This window comes from Rattus rattus, chromosome 11, assembly GCF_011064425.1.
Source record: "Rattus rattus isolate New Zealand chromosome 11, Rrattus_CSIRO_v1, whole genome shotgun sequence".
NCBI classification, from domain to species: Eukaryota; Metazoa; Chordata; class Mammalia; order Rodentia; family Muridae; genus Rattus; species Rattus rattus.
In genome coordinates this window covers 17,164,866-17,181,619 of record NC_046164.1, presented here as the reverse complement: position 1 = coordinate 17,181,619, position 16,754 = coordinate 17,164,866, and the positions used below count along the sequence as shown (strand labels likewise).

General features: G+C 45.8%; 1 protein-coding gene across 1 annotated transcript in view; it reads right to left on the bottom strand.

The window, feature by feature from the left end:
- Ephx4 (epoxide hydrolase 4) overlaps positions 1-11,139 on the bottom strand; it is a 29,716-nt gene extending 18,577 nt beyond the window's left edge. The window contains exons 1-2 of the mRNA XM_032916551.1: positions 10,659-11,139; positions 8,157-8,242 (exon numbers count right to left, since the gene is read on the bottom strand). Coding sequence (XP_032772442.1) covers positions 8,157-8,242; positions 10,659-11,051 — 479 coding nt within the window. The 5' untranslated portion in view covers positions 11,052-11,139. The remainder of the gene's footprint in view (positions 1-8,156; positions 8,243-10,658) is intronic.
- Positions 11,140-16,754: the final 5,615 nt, after the last annotated feature.

Genomic DNA, 16,754 nt, shown 5'->3' with positions numbered 1-16,754 from the left:
GAGAGATGGCTCGGTGGTTAAAAGCATAGGCTGCTCTTCCAGAGGACCTGGGTGCTGTTCTCAGTACCCACATGGTGGCTCTTAACTCTTGTTCCAGGGATCTAGCACTCCTTTCTCGTCTCTATGGACATCGGGCGCTCATGTGGTACACAGATCTACATGCAGGCAAAACAGCCATATAGACAAAATTAATTAATTTTATATTAATTAACTGCCGGTAACTGCAGGTCCAGGAAGTCTGACCTCCTCTTCTGGCTTCGGCGGACACTGCAAACATATTTCACCAATATATACCTATACACATAAAATTAAATAAATAAAATATTTTTAAAAAGAAGCCCATGGTCATCCTCAGCTACATAGTGAGCTCTGGTTACCTGGGTCCCTGTCTCAAAAATAGCAACAACAATGAAAAATCTCTTATTAGAAAAAAGCTATATGTGTGTGCTATGGCTGGAAAAAGAGCCCTGTGACGTCGCCATTAGGAGCTCATCTCCCTGTCCTGTCTCCAGAAATTCCTAACATGGGGCCAGTCAAACAGAGCTCAGCATTTTGTTTTTAGTAATTTTGACAGTTGAAATTCTGGTTTGGAAGAGTCCGCAGACTGAAACTAAGTCTCAAAGAATCCAACGGAATAATGACGTAGGGCAAAAGAGTCCGCAGACTGAAACTAAGTCTCAAAGAATCCAACAGAGTAACGAGGTAAGGCAAACATGTGTGAGGGCTGGCGCTCTTGTGTTTGAGAGCATCTGCTGCTCTTGCAGAGGACCTGTTTGGTTCCCAGCACCCACACTGGGCAGCTGGCGGCTGTCTATAACTCTAGCTCTGGGGGTCATGATATCCCTGCTGGCCAGCCAGCCCTCACACTTCATGAGAAGGCCACGGAACTAACTAATTAAAAACACAGAGACTTAGGGCATTTTCTTCCTCAAATAAGCAAACCTATTTTGGGTATAACAAAGAAAGATACCAAATTTTGGGGGTGACTGACTCCTATTGTAGGGCTCCAAAAAGCATCTGCAGGCACCGTGACATTACTCCATTGAGAAACTATCACCCGAAAATACGTTTGGGGTGCGGTAGTGGAGCACACACAGGAGTGTCAGATCGTCACTCGGCAGAGGAAGGACACGCCAATGTGGATTGACAATGCAGTAGGACAGAGGATAGAAACATTGCCAGGAACGGTGTCAGATGCAGACCTAATTATGACTGGCAGACTGCCTCTGTTCCACCCTCCACCCAAATCACTACTGATCAATAAGTTTCCTGTTTCATCTTAGATAAATAGTGTCTTTGGCCGGGTCATGATATCCTCATGCAAATGTGTGTGAATATGTAGAGGTCCGAGGACAACCTTGGACTTCAGCCTCATAGCCTGTCAGGTCGTTTTCCTTGTTTGTGTATCGCACACACCAATACAGCTCCCCCCTTGAATGTCCAGGGATTCTCCTGTCTCCGTTTCCCATCTCCTCCTGCGGGGAGGGTGCAGTGATCACAGACACGCTATGTGTTCAGCCTTTTGTGCTGGGGATTTGAACTCAGTTGTTCTGCTCACAGAGCCTGTACTTTTCACCCACTGAGACATCTCCAAGCCACGGTTATCTTGTCTGTGCACTGTACTGAATGAAGTAGTTTCCTTAAGGGTTCTCCTCTGCCAGCTTTACAAATCTTTCGTGTTTTTTTTTTCTTTAAAGTTTATTCAATACAACATAATCTTCAACTTCACTGAGGCGGCTGACCATGTTCCATGACCAACCAAAGCCGCTTCTAAACTGGAATTTGGTGGCTGAGCCAGCCTCAGCCTCACTTTGTCAGCTCCAGGGGGCACAGAAGTAGTTCTGTCTGCCTCCCCTCTTGTGAATCTTACAGGTCGCTCACCCTCAGGCCCTTTGAGCTGAGCCTGCCACTCTCAGGACGGCCTTGGTGCAGGGTGGCAAGAACGATCTCTGGAGGCAGGTGCGGGTAATCTTAGAGATATTGGATGCCCTATGGTACCAGTAGAAATGTCTCCAAGCAAACTGCCCCTTCATGTAGCCTCAAAACCTGAGAGACTGCATGGCCTTCATGACAAGAAGGTTGGGCACATTCTTGTCTGCCAGCTCAGGTGTTTAGGCATGTGGACATCTTTTTTAGCAACCATCACGCCTTCCTTAAAAAGGATTTCATAGATGGCAATCCAATTCTTCTTAAGCATCGACATTATGGCGGCTGCAGGGTCTGAGGCAGAGGCTCCTGGGAAGGAAGGGGCATGTGCAGCGCGGCGTCTCTTTTGACTTTACAATTTTTAGTGGGCATTTCTTGTATTTGTATCTGAAGTCCAAATCACCCCTCTTCATCATTCATTATGCCCAATAATCAATAAAGCTCTGCCTCTTGGGTATTTGAATAATCATGAATCCTGCTTATTCTGAGATGCCTATTCCAGGAAATATCAACCCTCCCTTTGTTTAAAAAACTTGATGTGATCACCTTGTCATGATTACATTGCTACGACTGCCTTGCCCCATGTCTTTGTTTCAGGAGGTTGTTATGACCAACTTAATATGTTTATATTCTGCTCCTGTAATGCCACCCATTTGCCTGCCAAATCTCGATTCGGAAACTCTACTTCTGAGCTATACAACCCCTTATCTTCTTCATGCCCAGTGCTGATCTCTTGAACTTCATGTTAGGGGGAGACAGACCATGTACACAAATAAAAGTAAAAGTTTGCTTTAATTTGGCCATGATTGGTGTTGGTAGTCTTTCACCTCCCATCTGTGGAATTAACATTTGGAGGCCTCCAGCGAGATCAATTCCCCAACCTAAATTTGGAAGTTGGACCCTTCCCTCTGAACTTCTGGGAATGGAGCCTCTCCCTAAAGTGGCTTGGCACATTCCAGGACCCTGGAACATGCAAGCATGCTTTCAGTGTGGCAGACTGCCTAAGCCCATGGCTGAATCAGTAACATCTGACAGACGTGTGTGTGTGTGTGTGTGTGTGTGTGTGTGTGTGTTATGTATATATCATATGGTGTATAGCAGTGTGGAATTCAGTAGAGAATTTGTTGCTAAGGATCCTTTCTCTTTTGCTGAGAAGTCTCACCTTTCAATGGCTAGGTGAGACGGAGGATTGGAGCAATTAACTTTTATTGAAGTAGGAAAAGAAAGTGTCACACTCACTCAAAGAAGGAAAATGTTGACACAAGCAAGTACGCATAGATACAGATACGCTCATACACTCATTTACATTTTCATTCTCATTCTCATTTACACATTAACACATTCACATTTTTGTTGGGCCCAATCACTTTTTTATCCATCCCACAAGTATTCATGCATACTTGCATATATTTACATATATGTGTAAGTATATATATGTATATATAAGTATATATATACATACATATGTATACATGTGTATACACACAGCTTAAAGATTTACTTTTAATTGAGTGTGTGTATGTGTGTGAGTGTGTATGCGTGTGTGAGTGCCTCTGTGTGTGTGTGTGTGTGTGTGTGTGTGTGTGTGTGTAGGGGCATGTGCATGTGAGCTCAGGTGTCTATGGAGTCCAGAAAAGGATTTCAGATCCCTTAGAGCTGGAGTTACAGGTGGTTATGAGCTCTCTGACATGGGTGCTGGGAACTGAACTCAGGTCCTCTGTAAGAGCAGCAGGTGCTCTGAACTGCTGAGCCATCTCCGCAGCCCCTAGCTTGGTTTGTTTGTTTGCAGACAGGGTCTCCCCCTAGCCCACTAGCTAGGCTGGATGGCCATTGAACCCATGACCTGTGTGTGTGCCTCTGCACGCCTGGGGTTCTAAGTGTACTGCCTGGCTCTTTTTCATGGGTCCTGGGGCTTGAAGTTAGGTTTCATGATCACCAAGAAAGCACCCACTCAGCGCCTCCCAGACTGTAAGGAATAATTTTAAATATCCTTATTCTGGAATTCAGACATAGTGACACATTTGGCTCATAGTCCAGCCATAAACTAAAGCAGAAATGGCTGCCGTAACAAAAGAAACCTTGCCCCTGTCACACATCACAGAAACAACCCTTAATACACAGAAACAAGACTATTTTTATACTATGGTGGTTTTCATTTTTTTGTTTTGTTTTTGTGTCTTTTCTTTTCTCTTTCTTTTCTTTTCTTTCCCTTTTCCTTTCCCTTTTCTCCTTTCTTTCTTTCTTTCTTTCTTTCTTTCTTTCTTTCTTTCTTTCTTTCTTTCTTTCTTTCTTTCTTTAACAGTGGTTTTATTGTTTTCCTGAAATGGGATCCTCATGTTAGCAGCCCAGGTAGGGTACGCCTAGCCTGTCTCAAATTCCTTTGTCTTGGCCTCCTCATGCTGGGATCACGGGCATATACCATCATGCCTGTCTTTCTGACAGTTTCAGGCAATAGCTGAGATCACGCAGGAAAACAAAGAACAAGACAACCTCTTCCCTTATTATGTCTGTTAAAATACCCCAGGATCCTGGTTTCCCAGGCAGGACACTTCCAGGTGCGGAGCATCCTGTCTGTCCTCTTCTGGAAGGGTGACACTGTTGTGGCCTCTGTGCTGAGCTCAGGATGTGGACGCCCTGCCTGTGAGTGTTGACGCAAACATTCCAGGCAGCTGGAGATGGAGGCGGACTCCCAGAAATTGCCTGGGTCAGCTTGAAATATTTTTAAAAGAGATGCAAATTGAGGTAGAGGGAGAGAAAAAAAATAAAGACCATCCTTTGACAAACAGCCGTATTTTGGGCTGATTTAGCTAAAGTTCCCACAGATGGCGTTATCTTCTCTAAGGCTTCCTTTGGATTCAAGGCGGCAGATGCAGATTTTACTGCTTTGGTGCCCTGCGGGATAGTACAGGTTAACCATTGACGCTTCCCAGCGGTCTGGGCGAACAGTGGTAAATCTAGACAACACACTACACTATATGGTGCTTCCGGGTCTTAAAATTACTGTAAAGTGCTCATTTCTTTTTCTTTTCTTTACTTTCGTGTCTGTGTGGTTGTCTGCAATGAATGTGTGGGAGCCTGCAGAGACCAGAGAGAGGTTGGATTCGCTGGCCCTCACCCCTGAGCAGCGGCTGCTTTACCCACTGAGACATCGTCCCAGGCCCCTAAGGGACAGATTTTGAGTATTTGCTGGTGCCCTACGAAGGGACTTTGGTTCTATTCTCACAACGTCTCTGAGGCAGGAATATTGTGAGTGATACATAGGGTCCTTGTTCTGTTTGGCTTTTCTTTCATTGTAATACAACATTTGGACCATAGTGACTTGGGAAGGAAATGGTTTATTTCATCTTAGGGTTCCAGTCTACCACCGAGGGAAATCAGGGCAGGAACTGAAGCAGAAACCTTGGAGCAAGACTCATTCCCTCTCATATAGTCGGCTGGCTTTCTTATCTAGTCTAGGCCCATCTGCCTAGGGATGGTACCGCCCACGGTGGGCTGGGACCTCCGACCTATCTCAATTAGCAGTCAAGAAAATGCCTCGCAGATGTGTGAGGATAATTGGATCTGAACAATTCTTGAGTTGAGGCTCCCTCTTTTTTTTGAGTTGACAACAATAGCAACGAGGACGTTCTTTCAGTCACAGGTAGACTCGTTGCCTTTGCTACTCTGGGCAAATGTGATTAATGCTTTGGAATAACATATAATAGTAAGTGCCCGTGCCATGCAGTCTACGAGGTGAGTCTCTCTGCATGGTGCAAACTGCACTGGGAGCTTTTCCTCCTTAATTAGGTTGTCTCTAGATGGAAGAACAGATGACGATGTTTATCCAGGCAGCTAAATCCAGAGCACGGTGGGAATCCTTAAGTAAGAAAGTCTTCTCAGGAAGAGACACCTATAGGCTTCTTGCCCTACCGAAATCAGGTAATGAATAGCACTTTGCCATCATGCGTTCTTCCACACCGACCTATCGAGGACATTAACATTCTCAAGGCGTTTGTCCACAGAGTTACTTTCATTCATAAAATAATGACTAAATTGTGTAAAAATAATATTCCTGTATTCTTCACAGGGCTAGGGGCATTTGAGGTAGTGAGAGCAATCTGGCTGGGACACGCATCACCTCTTTTGTCACCAGCATCGATGTGGCTGGACTGCTTGGCTGGGGGGCATCTATCTGCTTCCTCCTGAAGCTTCATGCTGGGTAGAAGAGACAAACCTCTCCCAACGGAGGAGGGCTTTTCCTCGGTCAGTGGTATGTGGGAAGCTGTGCATCCTTACTAGAACCTCCAAACAAGCTCTCAAAGCTACCTGCACCTTAAAATCAGGACTTTGGGTGACGCGAAGTCTTTAAGGCTCCAAAGAAGGTGAAGAATTTGTAATAGTAGAAACTCTAGATTCAAACGTTAAGCCAATAGTCTACTTTTGAATCACCCCAGAGAATGTCCTTTTTCATCTACTCCCTAACATAATCTGCCATTAAAAAAGAATTCCTTTTCACCCCAGCATCTTCTATCGCTTTCCAGCATGCTACATTTTCTTAAGAGTTGGACGTTAATTCCATCTGTTTTTACTTGGGTCCCTTGGGAGCGACAGAAAACCAGCGCTGTTTCCCTCCATTACTGCCGTCGCCTGGGTAAATACCCTTTCGTTCATGCACGGAAGCAATTTGCCAAAATGATCGTATTAGGACTAAGGCTTTAAAGAGTGTCATGACATCAGGGCTCTTATATGTGATATTAACAACACAGCCCAGCAAAGCACTCACGGGAGTTAACCAATCTCCTCTCCCCCTTTTCCTTCTGTCACACGAGGATATGTTAGTCCTCTGAAGGACAAAGCAACCAGACAGCATTTTGAAAACAGGGCCTAGGCCCTTACAGACACCGAATCTCTCCAAGGGCTTAATCTTGAGCATCTTGGCCTCTAGAACTGTGAGAAGGAAATTTCTGTCCCGGTATTTTATTCTAACCACACAAATAGGCTCACATGGTAACCGCTGTGAATTTTTGGCTATAGGCTTTCTTTTTTACTTGTTAAAACACTTATGCCTTCAACAGAGCCTACATTCACATGCACTCCCTCTCTCTGCTCCACGAGTGACAAAGCCCCCTGCTGCGTACTCCAAGGTTGCCTTTGTTCCGACTCTCTCACCCAGGGCTGTCTTTTATCCACAACACTCTACAGGGAATGCTTTATAACTCAAAGTTTCAGAAAATTGAAACATTAAAAGACTCTTTTAATCCTCACAGGAAAAAGCAGAGTTAGGGGTGGTGGTGAACACCAGTAACCCTAGCACTTGGGAGGCCGAGGGAATGGGGTACGAGTTCGAGGCCAGTGTGGTGCTTTGGATAGTCTGGCCCTAAAGGCTCTAGTGTTTGAATGCTTGGCCATAGGGAGTGGCACTATTAGGAGGTGAGGCCTGGAGGACGTATGTCACTATGGAGGTGGGCTTTGGGCCTAAGCCCAGTGGGACACACAGTCTTTTCCTGTGGTCTGCAGCTCCTCCAAAACCATGTCTGCCTGGACTCTGTCACGCTTCTACCTTGATGATAATGGACTAAACCTCTGAAACTGTAAGCCAGCCCCAATTAAATGTCCTTTATAAGAGTTGCCTTGGTCATGGTGTCTCTTCACAGCAACAAAGCCCAAACTGAGACAGCCAGCCTGGGCTACACAGCAACAGCCAGCCTGGGCTACACAGCAACATCCAGCTCTGAGAAGTTAGGATGGTCATCTAAGTATGAATGCTTTTAGATTAGGAGAGAAACTATTGCTGCAAACAGAAGCATTCAGGAGTTATCGCCCTGGGAAATGATCTACCGTTTTGAGAAAGGGATTCTATGGAAAGCTATACGCTTAGAATGTTTGCCCCTGTAAAACTATGACATTTAACTGCGGTTATAATAGTGTTAGGTCATGAGCGATCTGACCTCATGGGATGAACCTCGAATTTACCCTCTGTTGCCTTTCTTGCCTTGATATACCCTCTCCATATGATGATCCAACATGGCAGCCCACGCCTGATCTTGATCTTGGACATCCCAGCCTCTGGAACTAAGCAAAACAAACCAAAACCAACCAACCAACCAACAAACAACAACAAAAACACCACCACCACCACCAACAACAACAACAACAAACAAACAATCCTATTTCTTTACAACAGCATCACATGAACCAAGCCAGAATGTTAAGTGTTAATGCAAAAGAAACAAGTTAGTTGGTAATTTTACCAGAATTCTGGAAATCCGTGAAGCAGCAGCATGAGGGGTTTGCCCCTCTCTCCAGCAGCAACATAGTGAAATCTTAACCCCGAGTCCTGAAATTGGAAGGATATGGAGTATGTGATCATGGGCATCATTAGACTAAGACATTTAGTATTTCCCTGTCACTAAAAGCATTCTCACTTGAATTACTTTAACATCGAGAAATAAATATTAACTGAACAACATATCATCGATAGAATAAACAGACCAATTCACCTTGGGCACTCCCTTTAGAATACCCCTCTTACTTGCTCTGCTACAAGGTCTGTGTATATAGTTTTGAGCTTCTGAAGCAATGTTACAATGTAGCTTTCGTCTTAGTAAGGTGTCACGTTTCATCCCCTGCAGGATACATAAATAATTCCAATCTGAATTTCAATGTTGCTAAGTCTACCTCACATTTTTTTTTTCTCAGTTGCCCGCCCGTCAAGAGCTGCGGCATCACTTATGTAATTCACACCCCCTTCTCTTATTTTTAGGCATCTCCTTCCCACTCTGTGATCTCAAGTGTTTCATATATACTCTCCTTTGCTGCCTGTTCCCTCTGTCACATCTGTGTTTCTAACAGTGGAGTGGACAAGTGCCCAAGAGTTCACCCCCAGGAAAGGACCAGGAGCAAGGGAGGAGTCCTGCGGACACCAAGGATATGGGAGCATAGTCAAGGAAGGAAAAGAGAAAAGCAAAATTCCTGGAACTATGAAAGACAGAGCCTGGACTTTGTTTCCAGCCTTTAGATGTGAGCGTCTGGCGTGTCATTTCCCTCAACTCTATCACCTTAGTTTAGAAAATGGGGCCTGAGGGCTGAGGCTCAGAGCAGCGGCAGGGTGCTTGCCTTTCAAGCATGAGATCCTAACTTCAATCCCCAGCACTGCCATCCCTTCCCCTAAATGATGCCCAAGGCATGAAGGTCATTGGGAGGGCTAAGGATGTAACTCAGTGGTAGAGCATTTGCCTGACTCAGCCAATAGGACGACCTCCAGCATCACTAAACAAACAGATGTTAAGAAGAATGAAGTAAAAGGAAAAAAGAAGAATGAAGTATCTAGGTGACTAGAGTCACCACTGTGTCGACTTCTTCGTTCTGCTTCTGGGGAAAAGAAAGGCATTCTGAGGATCTTAGGAAGAGTCATAGGCTGTGTTTCATCCTTACAGACTTAACAAATGTGACTTTGCTGTTACCTTTAAAAAATTATTTTAGTGGTAGCGAGTCTTGGGAGAATGAAAAGCTATGGCCACCAGACTGGGTTTAATAAAGATTTTACCGCACTGGGTATATGCCAGGTTGATAATTAGTATGAATTACACTAAATTATAAGTCCGTTGGCTTATGTTTTCTTTTCCTTTGTGGTTTCTCCTCCTCTTCTTCTTCTCTTCTTCTTCTTCTCCTTCTTCTTCTTCTTCTTCTTCTTCTTCTTCTTCTTCTTCTTCTTCTTCTTCTTCTTCTTCTTCTTCTTCTTCTTCTTCTTCTTCTTCTTCTTCTTCTTCTTCTTCTTCTTCTTCTTCTTCTTCTTCCTCTCCTTTTTCTCCTTCTCTCCCCCCCTCCTCCTCCCCTAATTCTAATTCTTCTAATTCTTGTAATTCTTCTCGAAACATGAACGAACGTGCTTAACTCTTACATCAGTTTCAGGCTCCTCTTGCCTTTCCGAATCCCAGTTGCTGGGGAGTTTAGCTGCTTATAAAACGTCAGGACTCAGTAACACAAATATCTCCTCTTATGCCGCTTTGAAAGGCTTGTGAGTCAGACTGCAGGTCGTATCACAAACACTGTATCACTCCACCACCTGGCATCAGGAAATAGAAGTCTGTGGGCTGTGACAGAAGTTGGGACGAGCACGGACAATGAAAATCTGTTGGCACGGTTGGCACTTTTATTTAAGCGCAGCAAATGAAGCTTTGTTAAGAAGTGGTCGCCTACTTTGTATTCCATTCTGTTTTATTCCTGACTTCTTGCACCTGCTTCCTTCCTCACACACACAAACCATTTCTTATCGTTTAGGGCTGCCTAGGTCATCTGAGATTAGAAATGACTTTCCAAAGAACTGTCCACTCGCTCCATCTCAAAATCTGGACAGCAGGGCATCGCCAGAAGCGTCATTCTGCAGCTGATCTGAGCCCTAAAAGGCAAAAAAGGTGACAGGAGACAGCTTCTCCTTGCAGTAGGAAAGGGAGCAGAATTATTCTGAGTTGCTTCAGCAGGAGGAGGATCCGGTTAGAGAAATTCCACATTCTGAAATACGCCCCCCCCACCCCCACCAACACGAAGGTTAAGGAGGGAACGAAAGCCAGAATACTGACCCGCGCGCGGAACAGCCCCCCGGCCCAGTCCCTCCTGCCTCCCCTGGGGTTCTCCGGGTGCCCGCAGCTATCAGGGGACGAATAATCAGCCCGGAGCCCTAGGCACCGCGGCTCCCGCGGCTCCCACCCGCGTCCCTCTCCCTCCCCCGTCTCCAGGCCCGCGCCGGCCTTCACCTTGATGCGCACGTAGCAGTGGGTCCCCAAGGAGGGGTCGTTCAGGCAAGCGGGAGGGTTGGCCCGAGCCGCCCGGCGGAAGGTCTGCGCCGGCGCCCTACCGATGCTCCACAAAAGTTTGAGCAGGTGGACCGAGGCGCACAGCCCGCAGTAGCCGTACACCAGGGACCAGTAGAGCAGGGCGCGCAGCGCGGGCAGCAGGCGGGGCGGGCGCGGCGGGGCCATGGGCGCCTGCGGGAGCCGAGCTGCGGCGTCCCTCCCGCGCCCGCCCGCTCGCCCCTGCACACGCCGCGCGCCTGGGCCCTCGGGGACCGCGCAGGGCGAGGCCGGGCTGTCCTCTTCCCGTGCCGCGTCGCTACAGCCGAGCGACATGAAGGCGACGCCGAACGCCATCCCCGAGTCCCGCCGAAGAGCCTGGCTCTGAACAGGTCCCAGCGCTCGGGGTCCCAGAAGCCGCAGACCTTTTCCCGGATGCGAGAGCCGCGGAGGGAGGAGGGAGGGACTTTTGTACTGGAGCTGTGGTGAATATTTCTTCAGGTGGGCACCCCTGACATTCTCTCTCACAGGTTTTAACTGCTCTTAACTGGGTTCAAAGTTACCAAACAGCCCAGCCAGAAGAAGCAAAGGGGCACTTTAGACCATGGCACAAGCAATCAATTGCCCCCACCCTTATCAAGGACTCCTCCCTCACCCCTCTTTCTTTTTAATGTTTCCTCTTTCCTCCCTCCTCCTGCCTCCGTTGGCATAGACTGCACAATAGTTTTATCACCCCCCCCGTTAAGAAACATTCATTCTGGGGTTGGGGATTTAGCTCAGTGGTAGAGTGCTTGCCTAGGAAGCTCAAGGCCGTGGGTTCAGTCCCCAGCTCCGAAAAAAAAAAGAACCAGAAAAAAAAAAAAAAAAAAAAAAAAAAAAACATTCATTCTTTCTTAATCTTCCCTCCCTTCTTCTTCCCCTTCGTGTTTCCCCCTCTTTCTCTTCCTCCCCTCTCTCTCTCTCTCTCTCTCTCTCTCTCTCTCTCTCTCTCTCTCCTTCTGGAGTGTGTGTGTGTGTGTGTGTGTCCTTCTGGGGATGCAGTTACAGGCGACTGTAAGCCTGTGTGCCCCTCACCCCCGGAACTGAACTCTGGTCCTCAAAAAAAGCAGCCAGTACCCTTAACTGGTGAGCCATCCCTGCTTGTTCCTTCCATCGGAATAGCTTAGGGCTGTTAGTGTATGTATGGAAAATGCTTCTCTGTGAACGTTTTTCTCTCTCACCTACAAATGAGATGGTGGGATGAAGCGGGTAAGTGTACCTTTGGCTTCCCGTGACAGAATGAAACTGGTTTCCAGAATGGCTGCTCAGTGTTAGAAGTGTTGCTTAGGGCCTGCAAACCAGAATTCTTAAGGCTCTGGATTCAATTCCTACTCCAAAAAAAAAAAAAAAAGGCAGCCATACAATTTTGGAATCCCTACCACTCAGAGAGTTCTTGCTGGGTCGCATTCTTGAAGGCACTGTGCGCTGAACTCTTCCTGATTCCAACTTGTTTCAGAGGTACAGAGTGAACACTTGATTCTCAAGAGGAAGCACTGTCTTCTGGAAGGAAGGGGACTGGAGGAGTGGATATTTTAGAATAACGTTTAACGACACATTCGCCTGAATATGACACAAAACGCTACCGCGTATGCTAACTCAAATAATGAATGAAAAAGAGTAAAGCGTAATGTGCATTTATTTCCTAATGGCGAACGGTACCAGGCGTGGTCTGTGTGATGGCACGTCACTCAGATATACTCTCCTTTGACAAAGAATCTATACAAATCTTCTGCATGGTGTTGATCCCTCCGACCATGGAAGCAGGGGTGGCAGGCCTGCATGCCTTAGCACGGGCTATACCCACAAATGCTTTTATTTTTGTTTTTAAAGTTAGACGTTCCCACAGCTGAGTTTGAGAGGTCCTCTTAGTTTGGTACAAACCTTTCTTATACATAACGCAATGTCGTTCTCCTTAGTTTGTATTTGTCTTTTTGGGGAAAGGAGCTTTAATCTCGGTGAGGTCAAATTTGTTAATTTTCCCATCCTGTTTTTTTAATGACAGGTCTAAAAATTCTTAGCCCAGCTGATGAGACTAACGATCTTTAAGTTTTCTTTGTGTTTGTGATGGTTTTCGTATAAGATGTACGGTTCCATTTGACATACGCGTATTTGGGATTCTTCGGTGACAGTTTGAGAAACCCAGCCTAGCTCTGATGAGTATTGGATTGCATCGGGCCATCCCATTGGATTGCATCGGCCCGTCCCATTGGTCTATAGTACTGGAGTTGTGTATTGTCTTCCCCCCTCTCCCTCTCCTTTTATGATCCATGCTTGTATTACTTTTTACGTTCTTGTACATGTCTCCTAGTCTGTAGTGGTTTCTTTGGGGCATATGCTTAGCAGGAACAGCTGCGAACCTAACTGAGTTTAACATACAACTATTTGATTTTATGAAAGAGGATATTTTACGATGTGCATTTAGTCTGGCCTGGGGGGTGTGTAACTTCTCACTAATCCTTCCCAACATGTGCTGATAGAAATATCTTAGCTAACTTAATGAATTAAGATCACCACCGCACAGGGCTTCAGTTTCATTTCCTTCAGTGCCAAAGAAGCTGGACACCTCCCAATGTTCATTATCCATACGAATCTCCTGCAGCCTACACCTGGCCCAGAACTAGCAGTGCCTGTGAATTGTTCTCAACTCTCCAGGCTTCCAGTCAGGTGTAGCCAAGAGATTGGGTTGTGGTTAGTGGATCGTGAGTGCAAGAGGCCTTTTTCAAGTCTGGCGATTAAAAACCTTTCCATGAGAGATATAACGGTTTAAGTGAAAACGGCCCCCACAGGATCATGTTTGAATGCTTTGTTCTCAGTTGGTGCACCTGTTTGGGAAGGGTTAGGAGGCGTGGCCTTATTGGAGGTGTGTCACTGGGGGTAGGATTTGAGGTTTCAAAATCTCACATCATTCCTAGGTCTCTCTGCCTCATGCTTGTGGATCAAGACGTAAGCTCTCAGCTACTGCTCTAGCCCCATGCCCATCTGTCCCTGAAACTGTAAGCCCCCCCACCCCCGAAACTCTTTCTTCTATAACCACAGAAATTGAAAAGCAACTAAGACAAGGAGATTCCTCTCTTGGAGCTACTCCCACTTTTCTTTCTTATTTTATTATTGTTGTCGGTTTTTTTGTTTTTTTTTTTGTAGTTGTTTTGGCTTTTTGAGATAGGGTTTCTCTGTGTAGCCCTGGCTATTTGGGAATTTGAGTTATAGACCAGGTCAGATTGGAATTCAAGAGACCCACCTGCTTCTGCCTCCTGAGTGCTGGGATTAAAGGGATATGCCATAATGCTTGGCCTCTCACTTACCTTCAAAGAATAAAAGTTAAAAATCTATGTTCACTCTGCTAAAACACAAAACAGAACAAAAAACTTCTGTTTGATCGTCTAATGCACTGCGGTGTACATCTTGAGAGGAGATTCCATCACAGAGTGGGGCCTGCATTCTGCTGTTTTGATGCTATTATGGCATTCACAATCCCAAGCTGACACACACTTCCGTTTCTCAGCATAGACCTGTCACCCTTACTATATACGCAGAGAACTATGATTTATAGCATGGGAGAAACCGGAAGTCAGCAGTGAGCTGCACACAGCCTTTCCTTCCCTCATGCAAAAACTAAAACCTCTCACTAGGCCCTCATCAGTGCATCATCTCATCCTGTTACAAACAGGTCGGAACAGGGCAGAAAGAAACCACAGCACGCAGCACCAACTGTCAGTCAGAGGTGGCGGCAGCCATGGTGAGCACACCTAACTGATAACTGGAGGTACCCTAAGGACACTGTCTGAAGGGTGAGGTACACTCAGGTAAACAATGAGAAAAAGTACCAGAGGAGCACATGCTTTGGTGCTGGGAAAATGACACCTCTCAAAATCCTCCACGGTTCAAGCTAACTGGCTCTTTTTTCCTCCCAGAACTTTGAAGTGTGAATTCCTCTGTTCTAGTGCTGTTGCTGATAACTCATTTCTACTTGCTGAAATTAAAAGATACTCTCTCTTAAAAAGCCATTTTCCAAAATTTTGTTTATGGAATTGTGATGGCCACTGAAAAATGTCTTAGATGCGTGTTTATGGCTCATAGTTCTTGGAATGTTATAACAACATCGGAATGTTAAAATAAAAAGGCTCAACCAGGCATGGTCGCTCAGACCTCCAATCCCAGCACTCTGAGCTGGAGGTGGGACCACTGGGTTGACTCACGAGGGACAAGAGAGAATGCACAACACACATCTCTACCCTCCAGACACACATACACATGCACACATACACACCACACACCAAACACGTACACCACACACACAACCCATACTACCTCACACACATATACACTACACACACACACCATACACATACACACATACACCATACATACACACACCCCATACTACCTCATACACATATACACTACACACACACACCATACACATACACACCACACACACACACACACCTGCACGCACAAAGCACAAACAACATATCATGCACATGCAAATAGATGTCTATAAGAATTCGTTTTCTCAATGTTAAGAAAATCAAAATTGCTGTTTGTTCACAAAATGACTTTTATTATTCTTGATTGGTTTCAGGGTTTCTCATTAAGTGTTAGGTCTTTTGATTTTGTCCTTTAGATCAGTGGCTGGCAAATTTTCTAACATTCTAACACAGTAAGAGGTGGAATAGTAAACATTTTGGTTTTTTAAAAGGTTACATAGGGTGTATGTGGCATATGTGAGGATGTCAGAGAACAAACTTGAGAGAGTCTGTTTTCTCCTTCCACAATCTTGATTCTGGGGATCAAACTCAGTCAGTCAGTCTAGGTAGCTTTTCCTACTGTGAATAGGAGTAGGTTTGAATAAGAATGCTCCCCTCTCCCCCATGCTCCCCATCCCCCACCCTACCCCAGACTCATGGGTTTGAACGCTTGACCCACACGGAGTGGCATTAGTAGGAAGTATGGCATTATTGGAGGAAGTGTGTCACTGTGGGGTGGGCTTTGAAGTCTCCTATACTCAAGCTATGCCCAGTGTGGCACACAGTCTCCTTTTGCTTCCTGTGGATCGAGATGTAGAACTCTCGGCTCTTCCGGCACCATGTCTGCCTGAATGCCGCCATGTTTCCCCACCCTCTATAGTTTCCCTCCGAAACAGTAAGCCAGCCAGAATTAAATGTCCTCTGTAAGAGTTGCCACGGTCATGGCGTCTCTTCACAGCAATGAACCCTAGGTAAAAAGACACCTATTGAGCCAACTTCATTATTAAACACAAAAGCAACCATAGCGCGTAAATAAGTGCATGAAGCTATGCTCCAATAAACTGTCTTTACCTAATCCTCCCCTGGCAGACCCCACGCAGGAGGAGCTTCCTGAGCCGGGCTGCCCACGGTCTGCATGGCTGCGGTGGGTGAACCCTGGAGAGACAAAGCCCCAGGGGCTTCATCCCGGGATTGCTTCTCTGCTGCTCTGCCTGCTCATGTTTGTCATTGCCGCATTCTTCATTTTTCTGACATAGTGTGACTGGCTAAAGAAAGACCCTTTCTGCCTAGTTTCATGGTTAATTCCTGGGCATCAGCCCCCTCTGTTGGGCAGACTCCCTGAGATCAACGTGAAGATGAACTTTCATGAAATATCGCTGTTTAGACGAATTAATGACTTCATAGAATTCCCGATCTGATACAAACACTTTGAAGAAGTTAGAGTAATCAATGGAAAGTTTAAGGAGATGGTTTTAGTTGCTTTGCCAAATAGAGTCAGTTTTAAAAGTCTATTTTCTGGTAGTTTCCTTCCCCACATCCCAAACTGTCAATTTCCCGCCAAAAAGGTCTTATTCTTTTAAACATTTCACACATCAATGTTTTACTAATGTACTGGGGAAGGGAGGGGGAAGGGGAAAGGGTTGGGGTAAGGGATAGGGTCGGGATAGGGGGCACGTGTTATGCTTTTCCCCCACTCTTTATAGCTTTATGTTTGTTTTTTTTTTTAAGTTGTCATTCATTGGCAGTGGTAGAAAGTTCTGGAACTTAATCAGTG